Source organism: Petaurus breviceps, unplaced genomic scaffold (assembly GCF_028583685.1).
Source record: "Petaurus breviceps papuanus isolate PSGF00001 unplaced genomic scaffold, PetGlider_PUasm1.0 37, whole genome shotgun sequence".
NCBI classification, from domain to species: domain Eukaryota; kingdom Metazoa; phylum Chordata; class Mammalia; order Diprotodontia; family Petauridae; genus Petaurus; species Petaurus breviceps.
The window spans coordinates 39,869,789-39,890,024 of record NW_027186296.1 but is presented as its reverse complement, the minus strand read 5'-3'; the positions used below and the strand labels follow the sequence as shown (position 1 = coordinate 39,890,024).

Here is a 20,236-nt window from a genome sequence, read left to right as displayed (position 1 = left end):
GGGGGCAGTAGGAAAGTTGAGTTCTATATTTATTTTCACTTTAAGGCATAAAAGTGTGTAGGAAACCTCCCACCACGCCATTTCTCTTATCTTATTATCTCATGCCGGAGTCTCAATTTCTTTTATTTTTGTCATTCTCTTATTTTATTAGTGTACAGTGGGACAATATCCTAAGCTCATTCAGTAATAAGTTTCATATTGGCTTCTTGTCAAGAGACAAAGTTTTACATCTTGTTTGAAGAAAGCAGTAGATTGTAGAATGGACTCTTCTTTCATAGATAGGTGTTGTCTCAAAAGACTCTGATTTTCAGTATGTGTTCTCTTGGCTTCAACTGGACACTTTGGATTTAGATGTTCAGTCTGATCGTTTAATGTAGGTAATTGTAAGGCCACAGCCACATTTGGAAGTACTTAGAATATTAAAACTTTCACTGCATATCCAAAGGATTTAAAAAGACAGTTTTGGGGTGGCCAGGTGGCTCAGCGAGTGAGAGCACCGGCTCCAGTGTTGGGACGACCTGGAGATCGAATCCCGGGCTAGACACTCAGCATCACACCCAGAAATAACTGGCCGAGTAACCTTGAGCAAGTTACTTAACCCCGATTGCTTTAAAAAAAAAAAAAAGACAGTTTCACCCTTCCCTGTAGGTAAGAGGATTCACAGCTTCCATGATCTGCTGAAGGAAATGGCCTTCTAACCAGCCGTTTCCCCTGGCAAACACTGAACATAATTTACATAGCTTCCTAGTAACTCAGCCTGAACCTCTTGTCCTGCCTGGCTCTTAGTTTTGGAATAGCCGAACTGTGAAATGCTAGCAGTCCTCTTCCTGGCCTTGATGCTCTCCAGGCTACAGAGGAGAGAGGGCAGAATAATTGAAGAAGAGGAGCTATGAGCTGCTGGGGCTTCAGTTCCCAGTGTGTTCAGTTTAAAGATGTCAGTGAGAACTGCTTGTGTTTTTGCCAAATCAGCTGACAGTGGTTCTCAGAGCAGCCCTTATGCAGAGTTCACTTTTTTTTCATCTATACTAGAACCTTCTCCATCCTGAGCTCTGGAAGGATAAATGGACTTCATGTACATATACAGATTGCACACAGCTTAACGTCTGATCCATCCAATGATAAGGCTGTGCTAAATGAAAGCTGTGGTCTTATCAGAGCAAGATCTGCAGCATTCTGTGCTGAGAGCTATATGTGGGCAGAACCCACAGTAACCAAGAGCACCTCCTACCTCCTACAGCACATTGCTTATCTATCACATGCAGTAGAGTTACTTAAAAGATTGTAAAATACTGACTTTCACAGTTTATTCTGCTTTTAGAAAGGCAGCTTGGGATAGTGTAGTGGTATCAGATAGAAACAGATTACTTTGGGCTGCATGTTGACTTGCAGAAGACCACAGATTAACATTATCTATACCACTTTATATTTTTACTTATTAAGCATTTCTGAATTACATTTAAATCTGGTTTGCACTCCAGAGTTTTGTGGGCCTTGAGTTTAATATATCTGGTATAGTACAGAATTTGGAGTCAGAAATGACTTGGATTCAGATCTTTCCTTTAGTACTAGCTGTATAATTATGGGTCTCTAAGTCTCAGTTTTCTTCTCTTTAAAAATGAAAATATCAAAACTTGAAATGCCTCCCTTATAAGGTTGTTGTGAGGCTCAAATGGGAAGCAGTGCTATATGAATGCCAGATGTTATCTATGAATCGTAACAGAGTATTTCTCATCCTGACAGGTGAGTAAAAGTGGAATTTTATTTCAAATGACCAAATTTTAATCTATAGGAATAGAAAGCCTGATAACTAAGGAGTTGGTTTTTCTGTTCATGGAAAAGCCCTATGTGTTTGTGAATTTTACTGGTTGAGTTTGGCAAGAAGAATATGTAGCTAGATGGGCAATCATGAAATGCTTTGGATAACTCCAGAGAAACGTTTCAATGTCTCCAAGCTGTTGCCTTGAAACATGTGATTGAGTGATCATTGAAGTTTTATTCTAGTGTCAGTGACTCTCAGAGTCATAGGGGTAGGAGCCATGGTTGTTCACACAGATCTGGTTCTGATTGGTGATGTGAAGCAGAATTCTAAACAGTTTTCACAATTATATTTCAGGTCACCTTTTCACCCTCACCAAGACTTGATTGTGACAAATTTTTGCATATTCATGCCTTTCAGAATGAATCTTCTTTCTTTTAAGTGATGGAAGGGGCTCTGTTTACTCTTTCTGGCAAAATTTCCTTAAATTTAATTTTCATTTTCTTAAGTCTTTCCAGTGCTTTATTCAGTTGAATCCAGGAGGTACACAGGTTTCTGAGATGAATATAGTTGGAAACCTCTAAGGTTCCCTAGGGCAGCTAGGTGATACAGGGGATAGAGTGCTGGGCCTGTAGTCAGGAAGACCTGATTTCAAATCAAATTCAGCCTCAGATACTTATTAGTTGTGTGACCCTGGGCAAGTCATTTAACCCTGTTTGCCTCCATTTCCTCATTTGTAAAATGGGCTGGAGAAGGAAATGGCAAACCACTCCATTATCCCCAAATGGGGTCATGAAGAGTCAGGCACAACTGAGATGACTGAACAACAACAACAAAGATTCCCAACTCTGAATTGCTTGTTTTATTCATAAGAGTCAATTCTGATTTGTCTTCTGGGAAGATGCCAAGTGTTCTTTTGATGAAACTGTTTTGTATATTTCCTGTAATAGATGGGAATTCAAGGATGAAAGGCCTTATACCTTTTAAGTATAGCACTGCTACTTTGGGAGAGATGAAGGTTTCATTCCCATTTTTTTCCTGCCTGTGTCCTGATTTTTCTCTGTTTGCCTATCTGAAATGTAGAGATAATTTACTACCTGTCACTTCCTTGTTTTGTAGCATGTTATCAGAATTGGTGAGGTAAAGTCTGTGGAACATTTTGAGTTTCTTGAAGAGAATGTTAAATCATTTTAAATATTGTCCCTTTTAGACCAACTCGCTGGATTTTTATGTTTATGTTTTTCAGTACCCAGACCTCAGTCAAGAATCTGATTCTCCTTTTGTCTTCATCTGTACAAATCCCCAAGAAATGATCCTGAAGTTTCCTATCAAAGGAAAACATAAAATCTGTAAGTCTATTTGTAGTATCATTTCATTGCTAAAGTTTTGCATTATGACTATTTAACCTGCCCTGTTCCTAGTGCTGTTTGGTGATTACTTAATGAATTAATAGAATTATACCCATTATTATCTAGTTGTGTTAATATTAAGTTCAGTGTCATGTAGCTTACACTCTTTTCCTAGGGATGTCTGAAGACATTAACATTTATGACTCTTCCAACAAGTAGAAGCCCAGTTCTTCAGTCCAGAGAAGAGACCTGAATATATTTGCTTATATATTCAATTTACAAACAGCCTGGAAAATATAGCATTAAGTAAAGAATTACAGTAGTTCAATAATTTACTTTTTGTTCCTTAACTGTTTTCTTTGACCTGGACTTCTTAAGACCTCATATTACCAATTTAATTGTTCTTTCAGAGCATGAGTGTTATTCTGTTTTCACATTTTCCATTGACAGTGTTTTTCCTGAGGCCATTTTTTGGGTTCTTTGTTCTTCTCTTCTCCCACTCTGGGTGATCTCTTTCTCTCTTGTGATTGTACTCCATACAAAATATATCTTTTTTAATCTATTTTTTCTATTCTCAACTTCTTCAGCTCCCAACCTCTCCTTTTTATCCAGCACCTCAGCATTCTCTACTCTTGGACATTTCAACATAAATTTCATCTACAAGCCCAAAGAAAATGTGATAAAGATTTGCCTGTATTTTTTCCAGCTATCCTTTCAGTTCAACTTACTAGTCAGTGTGATTTATCCTGAGTTCAAATTTGGCCTGAGACACTCATTAGCTGTGTGACCCTGTCACTTAACATCTGTTAGCCTTACTCCACTGAGGAAGGAAACAGTAAACCATTCCAGTATCTTTGGAAAGAAATATGGGGTCACAAAGACTTGGACATAACTAAACCACTGAATAACAACAGATGTTTTATCACTAATTTATTGATTGGCTGAGATGATACACGTAAACTACTTTGTGAAACTTAAAGCATTATATAAATGTCAGGTATTAATATTATCCTTATGTTACTACTTTCTCAGTTGGTTAGAAAGTGGTACTGAAGAATTGGGGGTTCGTGCTACACCAGTTAACTAATCATCACAGACTATTCCAGAACTGAGCCAGCCATTTCATGGGTGTGTTCCATATGGACTGTCTGGAATATGTAAATGAATTAATTCATATAATTGTCAGGTTAAAAGACCTTCATTGTTCAAAGGGCATGCATTCCAGAGACCCTTAGGAAACAAATAGTTCCTACTTATATACTTCTCTTACATGGGAAGTACCACTCCAGAAAGCTATCATAAGGAGGAGTTGGCCAAAGGAGCTGGTTTTCTCCCCGTTCCTTAAGCTTGATATTTTCCTAAACCTTCCCTGCTTAAGACCTCATTGCTTTCTGACACTTCCCATCCCTAGCTCCTCCTTCTACTTCTTACCTCACTGTACTCAGTGCCAGTCCATGGTATGATCCTCAGAGTATATAGCAAGAGGACTGGTAGGGAAGGGGAATGCCAGCTAAGGAAACTTCATTCACCAACTTCCTTGTTTCCCACTGTTGCTGGTCCCCTGAGGATGAAGCTGAAATTGGTCTTGTCACCAAGACCCTAGTCCCTAACCCATTTATGGTATTGTAGTACTGTTTCTCACTGTGTGTAACAGTGTTTCTTTGGAGAAACACCTTTGAAAGACCAAAATGACATCCAGAAATACATCTCCCCTTATTAAAATTGGATCAGGGACTCCTCTTTTTCTTTTCTGTTCTGAAAGGGATGGAAATGATTTTTACATCAGATTTTTAGTGCATTCAGTTACATTTTTACCTTTGTGGATTTTGGCTTTCCATATGAATTGGAGGGCCAGGCTTGAAAGAACATTTTTTAAATTCTTTGCTTCTTCAGATTATTGTTAGTAATAAAAACACTTAGAAAAATATACGATTAATTGTATGGGTGATTTAGGCACAGACATGTTAGGGAAGAAGTTACTAATCTGTTCAATTTAGGAGTGGATTGTAGGAGAAGAGAAAACTTGGTTGATAGATATGGAAAGTAAAGCAGAGGAAATAATTTTTTTTTTTTTTGGAAAGGGGTCTGTGGAATAAAAAAAGTAAAGTCAGTAAGGGCTGAGAATTATCCTGGGGAGTTTACAGTGATAGGTGATTTCAGGCCTCCAGCCATGCACCTGGACCCTGGTTTGTGTTTTCCTTCTTTTCCTGGAGCCTTTGCCTCTGACCACTATCAACAGGGAAGACAAGTACCTGAGAACATAATGGTGGTAGAGAGATTTTCCCAGCCTCTTAAATTAGAACTCTGAATACATTTCTCTGGAAAAACATTGTTATACATGATGCTTAATAGTACTATACTAATACTATCACTTTTATGTTATTAGATACATTTTGGGTTAAATAGACTTTTGTGATCTGGCATAAGAATTAAGTATAGCTACTATCTTGGGAGAGATTAAGGTTAGTAGGCTAACTTTTTCCAAATTAATCTGTGTACTTTGGGGCTTTAAAGGTGAAACATATTGACTGAACCCATAAATGCTATTTTGGGGATGCCCCACAGGTGGATATGAGTAAATGTGTGGGGGAAATAGAGGAAATTGTGTCTTATATTGAAAAATGTTGTATGTGATAAATACAGAGGAGAAAATATTATTTGTTTACATTTTCTTAAGAAACCTTTATAGACATTACAAAAAACACCAGTAGTCCCTTGAGCACAGTTTGGGCAACACCTTTTTATAGCATTGTTTCTCTAAGAAAATGCTTTGAGGTATAAACAATTAAGTTACTGACAGTGGTTCACAAATTGGGGATACTTTGTACTGCTTTGCAGTGATAATAAAGACATCTGCCCCATTTGCTATCCTGCCATTTACTTTTAGCTACCATGATTAAGGTAATGTTTAGTACTGAAATAGCATATCGTATTTAAAGTATCCAGAGAATGCAGCTGAGCTGGTACAGCATAAATATCTGAAGCTTCAAAAAGTTAAGGTTTCTGGTATTAGAAAAAAATCTCCAGGTTCATGGTCTCCCAGTGCTAAAGTCATCTTCAAATACAGAGGCAAGCACATGATAGTTTTACCTTTAAATAAGGAACCTCATTCATATTTATCTTTAAATAAGGAACCTCATTCATATTTATGTTCCTCACTTCCCTGAAACTTAACCAGTTCTCAAATCCTTCCAAGAATTTTTCTTTCAAGAACTTTGATTGCTCCAGTCTACCCTCATTAGCTCTCTATTTCATGACCCCAACACCAAACCTAATGATTATGTTGACAACTTCCAAATTTTCCCTCTTTGGTGCTTTCTTCTACTGTGATTGAACTAACTACAACTTTTGGCTTCATAAACTGCTTGAAATTCACTGAAATAAGTATTTGGAACTTTATAATGCCTTTTGTGTGAACTGTTTAAAGGCAGTTAAGTTTTAGGGAGATCCTATTAAAAAGGAATTGTATCAATTTTTGAGATGTGGAATTCTCAATATAAAGTAGTTAAATGATGTGACCAGGTTGATGTGATTAACTAGAAGTAAATCTGAAACAATATCTTAGATGCAAAATTCCCAGGCTTCAGGAGGTCTAGTTTTTTGGTTGTTTTTTGTTGTAAGAGCAGAGTATTGGAGGTCAAGATCTCTGCATTGAATTCCAGATTTAGACTGTATCATACTACCTCTTTTTTTCTTTTTTACCATTTATAAATTGAGGAAAACTTTATTTTTGACAGACCCTCAAATGGAAAAGCAACATCCTTAACTAAAATAATAATTTTCTTATTTTTACTTGCTTATATAATGAGTAAATAAAGTACAAATTTTATATCTGGTGTCACTTCCCTTCCACACTAAATTTCTAGATTTTTTGTTTGTTTTTGTTTTATTTTGTCTGGATATCCTGGGATATAATAATTCCTCCATCCCTACTTCTGTCCTAGAAAAGATAGAGGGAAAAAATAAATGATTCTAGAGGAATCATCTTAAAACAAGGAAGTTTATTATGCATAGAAATTTCATATTTCAGATTTGTATTGCATTTTATACTTTTGAAAATCACATTCACATTTATCATTTCACAACAACTGTACCAAGTATTAGGAGCCTATATTATTATCCTTACTTAACAGATGATGAAACTGGAGGTGTATAAAATTTAAATGAGGTTAAACAACTAAGTGGTAGAAGTAGGACTAGATAGACCGCAATTCTTATGATTTTAATCCAGTGCACTTTCCAGCACCTAACACACACTGCTGTTTTGTTTGATGATGAACGTAGATGTGTAACAGTAACAGTATGTGTGTTGGGGATTTTAATGCACCTGTATGCTCTAGGAAAAAGGTTCTTTTGATTTCCCCTTTATTCAAATACTATTGAGCTTTTCTCTCTCCCTGCTTATTAAGTTAAGAAGTACCATTTAACTGGATGTGACTTAGTATAGGGGATAGTAAGCTGAACACCATTTTCAGGACAGAAAGACAGGAACCTTGTTAAGATGGTTGTCACAAGGTGACTCCTAAGACTTTCTGATGCTGAGTTAGAACCTGTGGTTTTTCCTAAGAGTTGTTGCCCATGGAGGTTGCTTATTGGGGAGATTGAGGTTAGAGGCTAGCTACATCAGTGACATATTTTTTGTTAGGGTTACCTGAGACAGGAAGGTGGGTTTTTTTTTTCTGAATTTTAAACTTTGAAGAATCCCAGAGCCTGTGAACTCTGCCCTTCTTAGCCAGTGAGAGGGGCCCTTTGTCAGTAGAGCATTCATTTGGTTTCTGCTCTACTGTTTGAGGTCACTCCCCCTATTGAGCTCAGAGGCTGTTCTAGGGGTGAGAAGAACTGCTCCTCTCACTGTGGGGGATATTCATGCATCGAGCCTAGCCAGTTAGCAGGTCCAGCTTTGGGTATCCCACCGTGTGAAGGGCCATTCCTTTATTACATATGTGTGTTGTGCTCACATCAGACACTCACTATCAGAAAAAGTGATAGGTTCTTTTTTAGTAGCTGTGAAATGAGAGAGACTTCACATCTTATCTCCTTTGGCAAATACCTACAGGATTTTTTTTTTAATGCCCTACACAATACTTCTACCTCCTTCAATTTCTATATAATGGAATTCTAGAGTTTGGAAGTGTCTGATTCCTGAAGCAAGATAATTGAATGTGACAGGAACAGGGTAACTAGGAGACCTGTGGGTCTACAATGGATTTGCATTGCAAATATAGTTTAAAAATAATGAGATTTCTTTATTCTCTTTTACAGGGAAACTGGATTCCAAGATCCATCAAGGAGCAAAGAAAGGGTTAATGAAGCAGAAAGCCACTGTCTGACTGAGAAAAGGAACCCACACTTTGCTAGTGGAGAATCCAGAGTTGTGTGCTTCCTTTGAAGTGGAGGCTGTAAAAATCCCCAGGCTGGACTTAAGCATTGACTCTCTCAGAATATAAACTCTTAACAAACTGTCTTAAGTTCTTAGGAGGGTGTGGTGAGAGGGTGGAGGGAAGATGCTTTCTTCACACAGTAGGCTAAACCTTGTGTACTGTTTATAAAAATAATTTTAAAATTCCAGGTCTTTGACAGTTCCTTCCCCCCGCCCCTCCCCCCCAAAAGGACGGAAAGGGTATAAGTGAGAAACCTTGTCCTTAGCTTTGAGCTGTGTTCCATTTGGGAGATTTTGTTTCTCAGGAAAGCAATTATTTTAAAGGTCTACTTAGACAGGGAAGATTCTTTTTTTCCTAAGTCAACCAAGAAGTATTGATTATGCATCCTATATATGCCAGGTCCTGTGTGGCCCTGAGTTTACAGAAGTAATTTAAAGGGGTAGAGGGCAAATCTCAAAATGTTTGAGGGAGCCTCTGGCTAAAACAAGCTTGGGATAGGACAAGATAATTTATCAAAACAAGTCATTACCTCCAGTTCTTTTTTTTTTTTCTAAACTGATCAATCTAAAAAGTGAATCAGCTAGTTGTTGACCTGAATTGACTTTGGCACTCATGGGCTCTTTCTCTCTTCTGTCCCCCTCCACCCCTCCATGTTTCTTTCTCCCTCTTATTTTCTCTCCCTGCCAAAGCCCTATGGAACTGATTGCTGTTGCATGACTGCTATATAGACCTGACAGTCTGACATCCTTCCTTACTCTATTTCCACCAAAGAAAAAATAAGTCCTCAACAAATGCATCCAGATGTCCCCAAAACACTGAAACTAAATCCTCAGATCACACTCTGGCTGCTAGGTAGCTTAGTGGATAGGGTTATCCACTGGGCTCAGATATCAGGAAGACCTGAGTTCAAATTTGGCCTCAGACACTTATTAGTGGTGTGACTCTGGACAAGTCCTTTAACTTCTGTTTGCCTCAACTTCCTCATTTGTAAAATGAGGCTGATATCAGCATCTACCCCACAGGTTGTGAGGACCAAGTGAAAAAGCCTGTAAAAAGTCTGGCACTTGGTAGGTAATTTATAAATGCTTATTCCCTTCCTCTCTGGAAAGTTATATGCTTTGAAAAAGCAAGGGGTACAACTGAAATATTATTATTAGTTGATCTGGCCCAACTTAGGGAAACATTTTGTCTCTGAAGCAGTTCTAGGGAGCTGTTAGAATCTTAGTTCCTGGCTTCTTGAGGAAACTTACAGCCTTAAAATATGTATGTTCTGCTTTTTATAAAGCTATGGCATCACTGGGGAAGTTGGATTCCCTCCAGGAGTTGTGTGCATAACTTAAAAAAAAAAAAAGGGAAAAAGTACTCTATGTTATGAATAAGATTAATTTCCCCTTTCTTTAATCCTTCATATTCAGAGTTTATTTGCATTGAAATGCCTACACTCATTATGCATTGATGTTCACTCAACTGTGAACCCTGCTTGCTGCATAGCTCTAGGCACCAGTACTACATGGCCTGAGTATTACTGATTCCCAGGCAAAACCTACCACATATTAGCTCACGATGGGAATGTGGAATAGTGCTTGCTCTCTTGCTGTTTAACCTGCCTGGGAAAATAGGAAGGATAGCACCTCTAAAAAAATTACTTGTTGGCCTCACGAGGACAACAGTGCTATTAGCAAGTCTATCAGACAGTGGCATCCTGTATTATGCCGGATTTTGTCTAGTTTTTTTCTTAAAACAAATGCATAAGGGAATGTGAGGTTTTCCTGCCTTTTTATTTTGAGTACAGAAAGGACTGGCTTGATGTCTCCACTTGGAATGCCCATGCAGCCCTCAAGAAAAGTAATCAGGAACGGCTAAGAAGTCTGGTTATAAAGCCCTTCCACACGCTAAATAAGAAACTGTGCTAGGTGGGGTAGTTGCAGGGAGAAAGACATGGAAAACTAACCTTTAGATACAATAATTAAGAGTTTTATTTCATTTGGGATTTGGGGTGGGGGGTAGGTTGGAAGGTAGAAAGGAGAAAGAAGTAAAGGAGAAACTTGTTGGAGAGATGTTCCTGCGTGACAAAAGAACGTGATTTAAAACATGGCAGATTCTTTGCCACCTGTGTGCCAGACTCACCTAGGACTGGTCTTTCGACACTTTGTAACATTTCACCTTAACCTGGTGACTCTGGGACAGTTTGGACTGGGGGAATTTTGACATTTCTGAACTGGTTTTCAGTTACAGTCAAAGTGATTGCGCCCCCTTTCGACTATAACTGGGTCAATTTTAATAATCTTTTAGCACCTGGAGGGACAGTCTAGTTTTCTTCTTTAAAATTTAATTTCATTTTGTTTATTCCTTCCCCTCCTCCTTCCAGTTCCTAAGCCACAATTATTTGCATGCTCCAAAGTTGGTTATGCATGATAATGGAGGCTAACCCTAAGGCCCCAAGAGAGTTTGGCTTTGAGTTAGCTATTCTGAAGGGGGAAAGAAATTTGCTTCTAAGGAAACCAATTTGAAGAGATGGATGTAGATTTCTCCCACAGTCTTTTAACTCAGAAACAGCTGGAAACTTAAAGAAGTCAACAGGAAAGCAGGTGTAAAAATTTGAGTCCCAAGGTTGATTTTTTTTTTTTAGGCCATTACAAATGAATTATACTCAAAAATCCCTTTACCTTTAACCTCTTCCTTTATTAATCTCTGTTTACAAATATTATATTTAAGACTTTAAAATATGCCTTACCAGAACCTCTGAGCCAGAAATACATCAAGTAGGTTGGGGCTGTTCTGCTCATCCAGAGAATGGCCAACAAAAAGAAAGCATCTATCATACTGGAGATCCTGTTAAACTTCAGCATCTTAGAATTGAGGGAGAAAAGAGACCCCAAAGGATTTTTATATTCCCTGAGATTCCAATGGCAAGTGCACATTTGCTGCTTCTGAGTCTCTGAAAATGCTGGGGGGAAGGGGTCGGAAGACACATATGACACTCAGGTTCCAAAAGTTAAAGCTACCAGCATGTAGGAGAGCTTTTTAGCCTCAAGAGGCTAGACTGCTGTAGATAGCATGGTACTAGGGCCATCCACCTTCACAAAGGATGTCATGTGGGTAAGTGTATATCTACGTGTTTGCACTCCCCATTACTCAAAGAGCAAAACTTTAGTGTGTATGAAATCCTGTCACTTTCCCAACCTAGATAGAAAGCAAAGGCATAGAAGAGGTGGTTGGTCAGATTTTGAGGAAAATGAGGGAAGGGATGGGGGAAACAAGGGTGTGTCAGTTTAACAAGAAGGGGTGGAGCCAGCCTGAGCGATGTGGCCAAAGAAGAGAGGAGAAATCCAGGGGGGAATAGATGGGACCTGGCAGGAAATGCCCCTGGAAAATGGAAAGTAAAAAGACTGGTTTATTAAGCAAATAGAACTCTTTAAACAAGAGCAGAGGATTACAAAGGGAAGAAAGGGAATGGAACTAAAAGAAAAGGAACAAAAGGTGTCTGAGGGATGTGGGGGAGGGGAATAAAGGAGTTAGAGGGTGCAGCAAATTAAAACCTAGAAATGCTTTAAGTAACATAGGACACCTAAGCACCTTAAAATTGGGGATGGTTTTACCTTATAGCAATTCACACTTATTTAGGCTAGAAGTTTTTGCTGTAGGGATCATTATTTTCTTTCCCTCCTCAGTTAAGCTTAAGTCTTTTTAACTTTGTCCTCTATAGGGTCAGATTCCATTTAATTTTGGAATTATTGAAAAACACTTCTCTAGGACAGGTATATTGCTTACTATTTAATATAGCACCTAATCTCACATAAACCCAGTATTATTGTCAGTCCCAGAGATCAGTTTTGCTTTCTGCAAATGGTAGATGTCAGTGCCTATTTTCAGACCAAAGAACAATTTAGTCAAAGAAAAATAACTTTTGCCAGTTATTCAGATAGGAAGACCTGTAAAAATGGGGGAGGGTTGGATTAGACAACCTCTAAAATCCTTTCCCATTCCAAATCTGATCATATGAGGTTATGATTTTTTTTTTATGCCAAGGGTTAGGCCTCCAATCCATTTGGGCCAAGGTTGGATACCAGTTTTGTCCCATAGACACTCTCTTCAATCCTTTCTCCCTTTCTCAGGGTGGAATAGTGGATAAAATGCTGACTTTGGTTCAAGAAGCTGTGTTCAAATGTGTAACTTCAAAATGTGAACCTCAGCAAGTCATTTAACTTCTCTGACCTAAATCCCTTATTTGTATAGTAGTACCTACCTTACAGGTTAAGCTTAAATGTGACCGTGTAAAGAAAGGCTTTTTCTGCACCTCAAAGTGCTACATAAATATCAACTAATATTCTTCTTCTAAGTTTGGTGCTTATATAACTGATTCAGACTGCACATTATAGCACCACATCCCTCTGTAGCTAGTATCAGGTATAAAGTTTGTTCCACCCTAGTACAAGAACAACCAAAGGGGAGACATGAAAATTCTCAACTCAGTTCTAGTTTTGGGGGCATTCCAGGTTCTGGGCTGTATTTCCAAGTCATGTGTTATCCTGAGTATGAGAGACTATTGAACAGTACCTAGAGATAAAGGAAGAAAGGGAGGTCACAGAGGCAGGAGAGAGGAGGAAAATAGGCTAGAATCCAAGAAGAGATACAGGCCCTAGTTAAATAGTAAAGAGTAGGGAGCCTCCAAGATAAAGATAAATTTCCATTTGATATGGAAAATGGGGAGGGAGCCTTGGTGAAGGTCATGAAGAGGTCCAGAAATAGGAGGGTTAGGAAAGGACAAGATTACAACAGTTTTAGCCGCAGAATAAAAGACTAGAGAATAGTGAGATAGAATTTGGGTTATTTTTGAGTTGCAGCGAGGAAAGAGACGCTTCAGGGTTTGGTCACGTTTGGGATAGGGAGAAAGAATGGAAATTCCGGCAGGGAAGTAGCCAGCAGCAGGTTTTATTATTCCCATTTTAAAGATGAGGAAATTAAGGCTCTGTTTGAGTAAGGTCCTTTGCCTCAGTCCAGGCTCTAAGTCTGACAGTTTTTCCAAGACACCCTGTGAAGGGTACCTTTATTTTGGGTCTCTGGCTTTGTCCCTTCCAAGGCTTCTTTCCTCCTCCGGGGTGGTTGCCCATCAATCAATAAACCTACCCAGTACTAGGCGCTGTAAGCGCTAACACCATCAGGAGCCCACAACTGGAAGAAAAAAGCGTCCTTGTTTTTTGGGAGACTGCACTAGGTCCAGGTCACATCGTCCTTAGGCCTAATCTTAGACTTCCCTTCCAAGACCAGACAATTTGCTTTTATGAGTTCCTCACTTCAGGTTTCCTCGAACTCCTCGCTCTACCTCTACTCTGTTCTCCGGGTTTTCCTGCATTCCTAGCGTAGGAAATCTGCTCTCCAATCCGGGCTCCTCGTGGCCGCGCGTTCCGGGACCAGGATTTGCCTCTTCCATCCGGGTTCCGGGTTTCCCTCCCCCCCCCCCCCCCCCCCTCCCCGCCCCCCCGCATTCTCCCGCTCCGTACTCAGGATCTCTTTCCTCCGGGTTTCTCCGCGCCGGCCACGAATCCGGATCCGCGGGCCCTGTAGTCCAGTGTCCGGGTGTTCTGAGCGGCCCTGGTTGTCCCGGGTCCCGGATCGCGGCGGCGACGACGGCGGCGGCGGCGGCAGGAGGGACCCGCGGGCCCCCGGACACAGCGGCACCGGCCAGGCCGGGCGGGGCGAGCGGAACCGGGAAGAGGAGGAGAGCCGGAGCCGGGGTGGGGTGGGGGGAGGGGCTTCGGGCACGGATGGCGGCCTGGGGCCCATAGCGGCGGCGGCGGCGGCTCCACGGCCGGGGGCCCCGGGTGGGCGGAGGTGGCGGCTCCCGGGACCGGCCGCGCGGTGAGTCCGGAGCTTTGTGTGGAGCTGGTGGGGGGAGGGGGCGGGCGCGCCGCCGGGGCCCGGAGAGAGCGGCCACGGGTGGGGGGGGATCGGGGATTGGAGCGGGTGGTGGGCACTCGGGGTCGGGGGGAGTTGGCCGGGAGCCCCGCTTAGAGCTGGGACCCAAGGTGATGATAGGTTGCATGGGGTGGGGAGAGTGGTTTTGGTGAACGGTCTGCGTGCGGGTGCGAAGGGGGGGAGCGGGGTGGCAGGGAGTGGGCATCAGGTTGTGGGTGTGTGCCTCTTCAGCTCTCAGGTCCCATCTACTTCTGTCCTTTTCTTCAAAATGGAGGGATTCCCCAGGCTGAGGGAGCCCTTGCCCTGGGCCTGGCCCTTAACAGCTCTCCTTGTCCCCTGGTAAGGGTTTGTGACCCCGTCCTGCTTGGTAGACCCATGATACCCTTCTCTTCCTTTATGTGTAATTATGGTTGGATCATTTCTGTGCTTTGCTCAGATTCTCCTTCCTCCCTCTGGGGCTGAGGAGGAGGAGGAGGAGGAGACACATCTGACCAATTAATGTGTGTTTGTGAAACAGGCAGCAGCAAACAGTCATTTCAGCTTCTAGGAATTAGGCTCACACAGGGCGGAGAGATCAGAGCCCTTCAGGGGGAATATCTCTGAACAAATCACAGATGATTAAATTCTGTAAGAGGCAGCTTCCTAACCAAATGAGAACTGCCAAGATGGGGGAAAGAGCTTGGCTGTTCTCAGCCATGTGCCCAGAGCTTCTAGGGTTGAGCAGAGAGTCCCTAAGCCCCCGCAGGCCTGTCTTCCTTGTATTAGGCCCTGCTCTGTAGCCTTGAGTTAATTTCACCCCTGTGCTGCTTTGTCTTGAGGGAGGGAGCTTTGGTTTGGGCAGTTGTGAGGGGATGACTGCTATGCTGCCACACACAATAGTCGTGTCATTTTATCAGGAGTGCAACCCTAGGGCTGAGAACTGCTGCTTCGGAGATAAACCGGTCCCTCTCACCCGCCTATTGTGTACACAGTGAAGGTCACAGGTTCAAGTCTTGTCTGAGAGCTTTGGATATGCTCCATCTCCCAGGCTCCTCCGTGCCATTTTCTTCCTTTACTAGACTGGGACTCAGCCATTGGAGGAAGCCAGACAGAGAGGCTCTTCTTTTTGAGTGAGGAACAATGCAGAGCTCTTTGGCACACATTTTTCTGAAGAATAGGGGGTGCCAGTGTTGTGCTTGCCTTGTCAGCTAGCATGCCCCAAGGTGGAGGAGTAGTGTCTGGGAGCCTTCTAGAGGGATTTGGCTCCCAAAAAGCATGTTCCCTTTCCTTCCAAACATAGATTCCAGCTCTTCTGACTTGACTGAAATGTGGTCTATAACTTTTGTATTTTCTGTTGATATGTTACTGAAGACCTGTACAGGGTTAAGATACAAATGAGACCAAGTATCGGATAGTAATTTTTAAAAAAGCCACTGGCTTCTCCTACATGGGTATGTTTTGTAGGTATGAAACTTTCACTAAGGGAGTGGCCACTTTAATTGCTTCCCCTAAATTCCTGCTTTGATGCTGCTTCATTTCATGGAGGTGACTTTGGGTTCTGCTGTCACAGACAATTGGAAAGCAGCCTGCTTCTTGAAGACTGTGCCGGCTGAGAGAGAAAGCTTAGAAGCCAGTCTCACAAATTTGCAAAGACTTTGAGTACAAGTGGACGCCCACAGGTCCTGTTCCAAAGAGCAACTTTAGATAAGCACATTCCCAGAAGGTAGGCCACTAGGTGAATTTCCTTCCCTCCCACCCCTCAGTAACTCAGGAAGACTATCTTAAGCAATGATAGGTTGTAATCTATGTTGTTTGAAGCAGTCCTTGCTGATGGAAATCAGAAACCTTTAGGAGTACTAAAGTAAGTGCTGGCTGTGCAAAATAAAGACCACTTTTTTTTTTTTTTTTATCAATGAAGACTTTGTAGAGTGTGAACATGGAACAAAACATTTGAAATTTGGTTTGCATTAATAGATGGGGGGGATCAAAGATGAGAAATAACTTTCAAGGTGGACTATAAATAGCCTGTAAATATCCCAGAAGGATAGCATGGTGTGGAAGAAAGAGCATTTTGAGTCAGAGGGACTGGGTTCAAATTCTACTCCAGATAGAAATTTTGTGACTTTGGATGAGTAACTCAACATCCCTGGGCTCAGTTTCCTCCTCTGTAGGAACAGATCTGTTAAAGAAGGTACCAGATGTCCTTTGAGGTCCTTTTCAGCTTTACATCAGTGATCCTATAGTCACCACTGGCCAAAATGACATTTATATTCCTCTTGACTCAAAAAACATATTAGCTCCCCAGAAGATTCTTTTTGATAGAAGATCCTTCTGCTGAAAGATTGGAAAAACATTGAGAAGAGTTCTGATCCCTAGAAACTGCAGAAAAGAAAATGAACCTCTTGCAAATGGACAATTATGTTGAGTAGTGGTGTTAAATTCGAATAGAAAAGGAGCCACTCTGTAGCAATCACTGCAGGCCATGTGTTGACTTGGCTTTAAAATGGAATGTTGTCTATGTTTGACTGTATTTTTGTTTATTTTGTGAAATATTTCCCAATTATATTTTAATCTGTGTTTGATACCTCTGCTCTAAATTGTAGTTGTTAAGAGATCGAATATAGTGGTTCTCTCCATGATTCCTTGTTGTCTCCTTTCTGTAGGCCAAAACAACATGACTTTTCAAATGGGTAATAGGATCATAAATGTAGAACTAGAAGAGACTGTACAGGTTATCTACTCCACCACCCTCATTTGAAGGGATGAGAAAGTTGAAGCCCAGAGATATTAATTTGACTTAGTCCAAGTTCACATAACTAGTAAATGGCAGAACAGTGGTTTGGATTGAGATCCTCTGACTCTTTTCCACTGCCTCAATGTTGGATACTGACTTAAGTTGACAAGTTGATATAGAACTTAATTTGGATTTCATAGTATCATAAACTGGGATCCAGAAGGGACCTTAGAGGTAGTCTAATATGACCCCTTGATTTTGCAGATGAGTGTCACATGATTAATAGAATCAGAGGCATAATTTGAATCTAGGTCTTTCTGAATTTCCTGATGCCAGAACTTATCCAGTTATTTCTGGAAGGTGTTTTGAATCCTGTCAGATGCCAATGGGAGAAGAAACCTCAAATTACTTAGTATTTTCTTACTAGTTTTCATTATTTCAGAGTTGGACTCTTTATTATATAGAATATATAAATGTTTAAGTTTTATCTCTGTAGTATGTTTCTGTTTCAGGGGGCAGTTTGGGAAATGTTACCTTTTTCGTTTTAGGAGAAAGTTTATCCATCTGAATTAGCTGTAGAGGTTAGCATTTGTTTTGTATGGGTAAATAGGTACATATGAGACCTATGTTTGTGGTTCCAGTGTGCTACTTCTAGTGTAGTGTATTGATCACCCTGGTTATAGAGTGGGCTTTCTGCAGTAGGCAGCATGTATTTGCAGCATCTGGATGGAATCTGGGGGTGGAATAGAAGATGGCTTACTGATGGGTTGGCTAATTGCTGTGTCAGGCAGAGGTGCTATATCTAATTTAGATGATTGGCTGGCACTGCTGCTTGAGTTCAGCCATACAAGCTAGAAAGTGTGGGTGCCCTACAGAACTTCCCAGAGTCCCTATTTGCTGTGTATTCACCTCTGCTCCCTTGCCTAACAGCATTCTGTTGCTTTATGTTGCTGTTTTTTCTCCAGTGAGAGCTAGCCATTTGTTGCCTCCTTTGTAGGCAACTGATCATGCATAAGGATATTGCCAGGCAGAGCCCACTCTAGGAACACTGCCACCTTATGTTAGGTGACATGTTGTTTGTGGCTTTCCAACCAGTTTTCTTCCACTTGGCTCTTAAAAATGAGACTGTCAGTTCTCTACAAAAATACCAAGTGAACTATGAATATACTCATTACAGTTTCCAGGAAAAAAGTTGGGTTAGAATGGAAAAGGAAGAAGTTATGAGTTGCATAGTACATGATTTGCAGGTGTTAGGCTCACTAAGGGGGCCATGAAGCACTATCTTCACCAGGGAACAGGTAATTCACCGAAGCACCTGCCTCGCTGGGCACGTGGAATTGGCAGCAGCTGTGCGGCCAAGAAGGGATTATTGAGCAGGTGGGTAAAAGAATCATATGCCAGGGTGGCAAGAAAATGCTTGATCTCCTGTGTTTCAGGCTTAGTCCATATGTATGAAATTGTGTTTTCCTTCCCATTTCTCAGTGCATTTTGCTGGTGTGTGAATAGAATGATGATGTAGTAAAAGAAAAAGGAGATTCTCAGGCCACTGGGTTTCCAGTAGGTTGCTGAGTGACAAAGCTCAAGAGGTGTCCTAGAAGGCTCAGTTGTGTTTCTGAGCATCATGAATGTGAAGGAAATGTTGGTAATTTAGGGTTTCCAGTATTTGTTTACAAAAGGGAAATGGGAAGGAGAGAAACCTGTGCTTTCCACATTGTGAAAGGAATTTAATTCACTAGTTGGATATTAGGCAACCAAAAAGTTTTTCCTGTTGCACAGGGGCTAATTTTTCCAGCTCTAAACATATGACCCTCATAATGGTGGCAGCTCTTGAGGCTTTTTGTACTGTTTTGTTTTCAGTCTTTCTGAATAACACCTTTGTAACACTTTGCCCTTTGCCCTTTGCTTGGGACTGCTTGGTAAAGTCAAACAATCATTGGAGGGCTGAATGATCTGAAAGAGATGTCTTTATTAAATATTTACTTTAAAAAGAACTTTTATTTCCTAATCCTTTTTGGGAAGTTTTCCCCTCACTATTTGAACAGTCAGCACAAGTCACCAGATTTTTCTTATGTATCATCACTTTTCTTAATAAAAATTAATAAGGTATTTTAAGCTTTCCAGGTGTGCATTGTCAATGCCAAAGAGCATATTGATAAAGTTGCTATAGCAAGTTGTGCTTGGCGTTTGTTTAGCCTTTTGTTATACCCTCCTAGAGAAGAAACTCAGTATAACTGTAGCTTGTTTGTTGATGGAGGAAACACAGAAAGGCTTAATTGGGTGGAAACATCTGGCCCTCTATTGGATTTCCAAAATACCTCTTCCCGACCCCTCTACACATGCTGATTATAGAGTCAAGGCCCTAGTCTGTTTGTCAGCCCAAATGAGAGAGAGAGGGAGGTCTTGAGAGAAAGACAGATCAGCGGGCCAACTCTGACACCCCCCTCCCCCCTTTCTCTGGGGCCAGGCCCCATGGGTTGCTACTGGGGTCATTGACAGGGCAGCCTGGGGCTTTGGTACTGTGCTGTCTGCCCAGGCTCTGCTGGATTATTCTAAATGGGAGCCTGGTGGGAACCAGTGTATGGCACTCACTGCTGGGAGAGACTAAGCTCCTTGTATTCCCTAGATAAAGCAACTCCCGTTTTGTTTTTCTTCTCATTGATACGAAGCCATTGCCTAGAGCCACCATATCCTTTCTATAATTCTTGGTAGTTTGCTTCCTCATGCTTTTCTCCCTTCCCCCATCCTCCCATCCTTAGTTCTTTGCTCTGAGGACTCTACTAGCAGCTTGGAAACACTAATTACTGTAGCTATTATAGTCACAGCCCAGATCCTCCACCTCCTTCCCTCTCACCCTTTTCTATCTTCCCCCTCCTCTCAACAGCAGGAGTTGAACTGCAGTCTCATGAGCACAGTCAGATGTATGAATGAGCTTTCTATCTTGTCAAGGCAGACCTCCAGATCCGACAGGGCTGATTTTTCATGCTTCTCTTGCTGTTTATACATATATCAGAGTCCTAGAAACTAGAGATGACAAATACCTATTAGGTCATATTTAGTCCATCCAGGGATAAGCTTAGGAGCTTTTCTCTTGTTTCTATTAGGTTTGTTAAAATAGTCTGCC

General features: G+C 41.2%; 2 protein-coding genes across 6 annotated transcripts in view; both read left to right on the top strand.

Annotated features, from left to right (window-relative positions):
• The window catches only part of TRIP4 (thyroid hormone receptor interactor 4), a 374,079-nt gene extending 365,406 nt beyond the window's left edge, over positions 1-8,673 (top strand). For all 4 annotated transcript variants that reach the window (XM_069098326.1, XM_069098328.1, XM_069098327.1 and 1 more), the window contains 2 exons: positions 3,003-3,105; positions 8,368-8,673. In XM_069098326.1, coding sequence (XP_068954427.1) covers positions 3,003-3,105; positions 8,368-8,435 — 171 coding nt within the window. In that variant the 3' untranslated portion in view covers positions 8,436-8,673. The remainder of the gene's footprint in view (positions 1-3,002; positions 3,106-8,367) is intronic.
• Positions 8,674-14,219: 5,546 nt separating this feature from the next.
• The window catches only part of ZNF609 (zinc finger protein 609), a 264,162-nt gene continuing 258,145 nt past the window's right edge, over positions 14,220-20,236 (top strand). The window contains exons 1-2 of one of the 2 annotated variants that reach the window (XM_069098323.1): positions 14,269-14,345; positions 15,952-16,104. The gene's annotated coding sequence lies outside the window, so the exon portion shown is untranslated. Of the gene's footprint in view, positions 14,346-15,951; positions 16,105-20,236 lie in introns of both variants that reach the window. The other variant, XM_069098322.1, reaches the window with a different exon arrangement.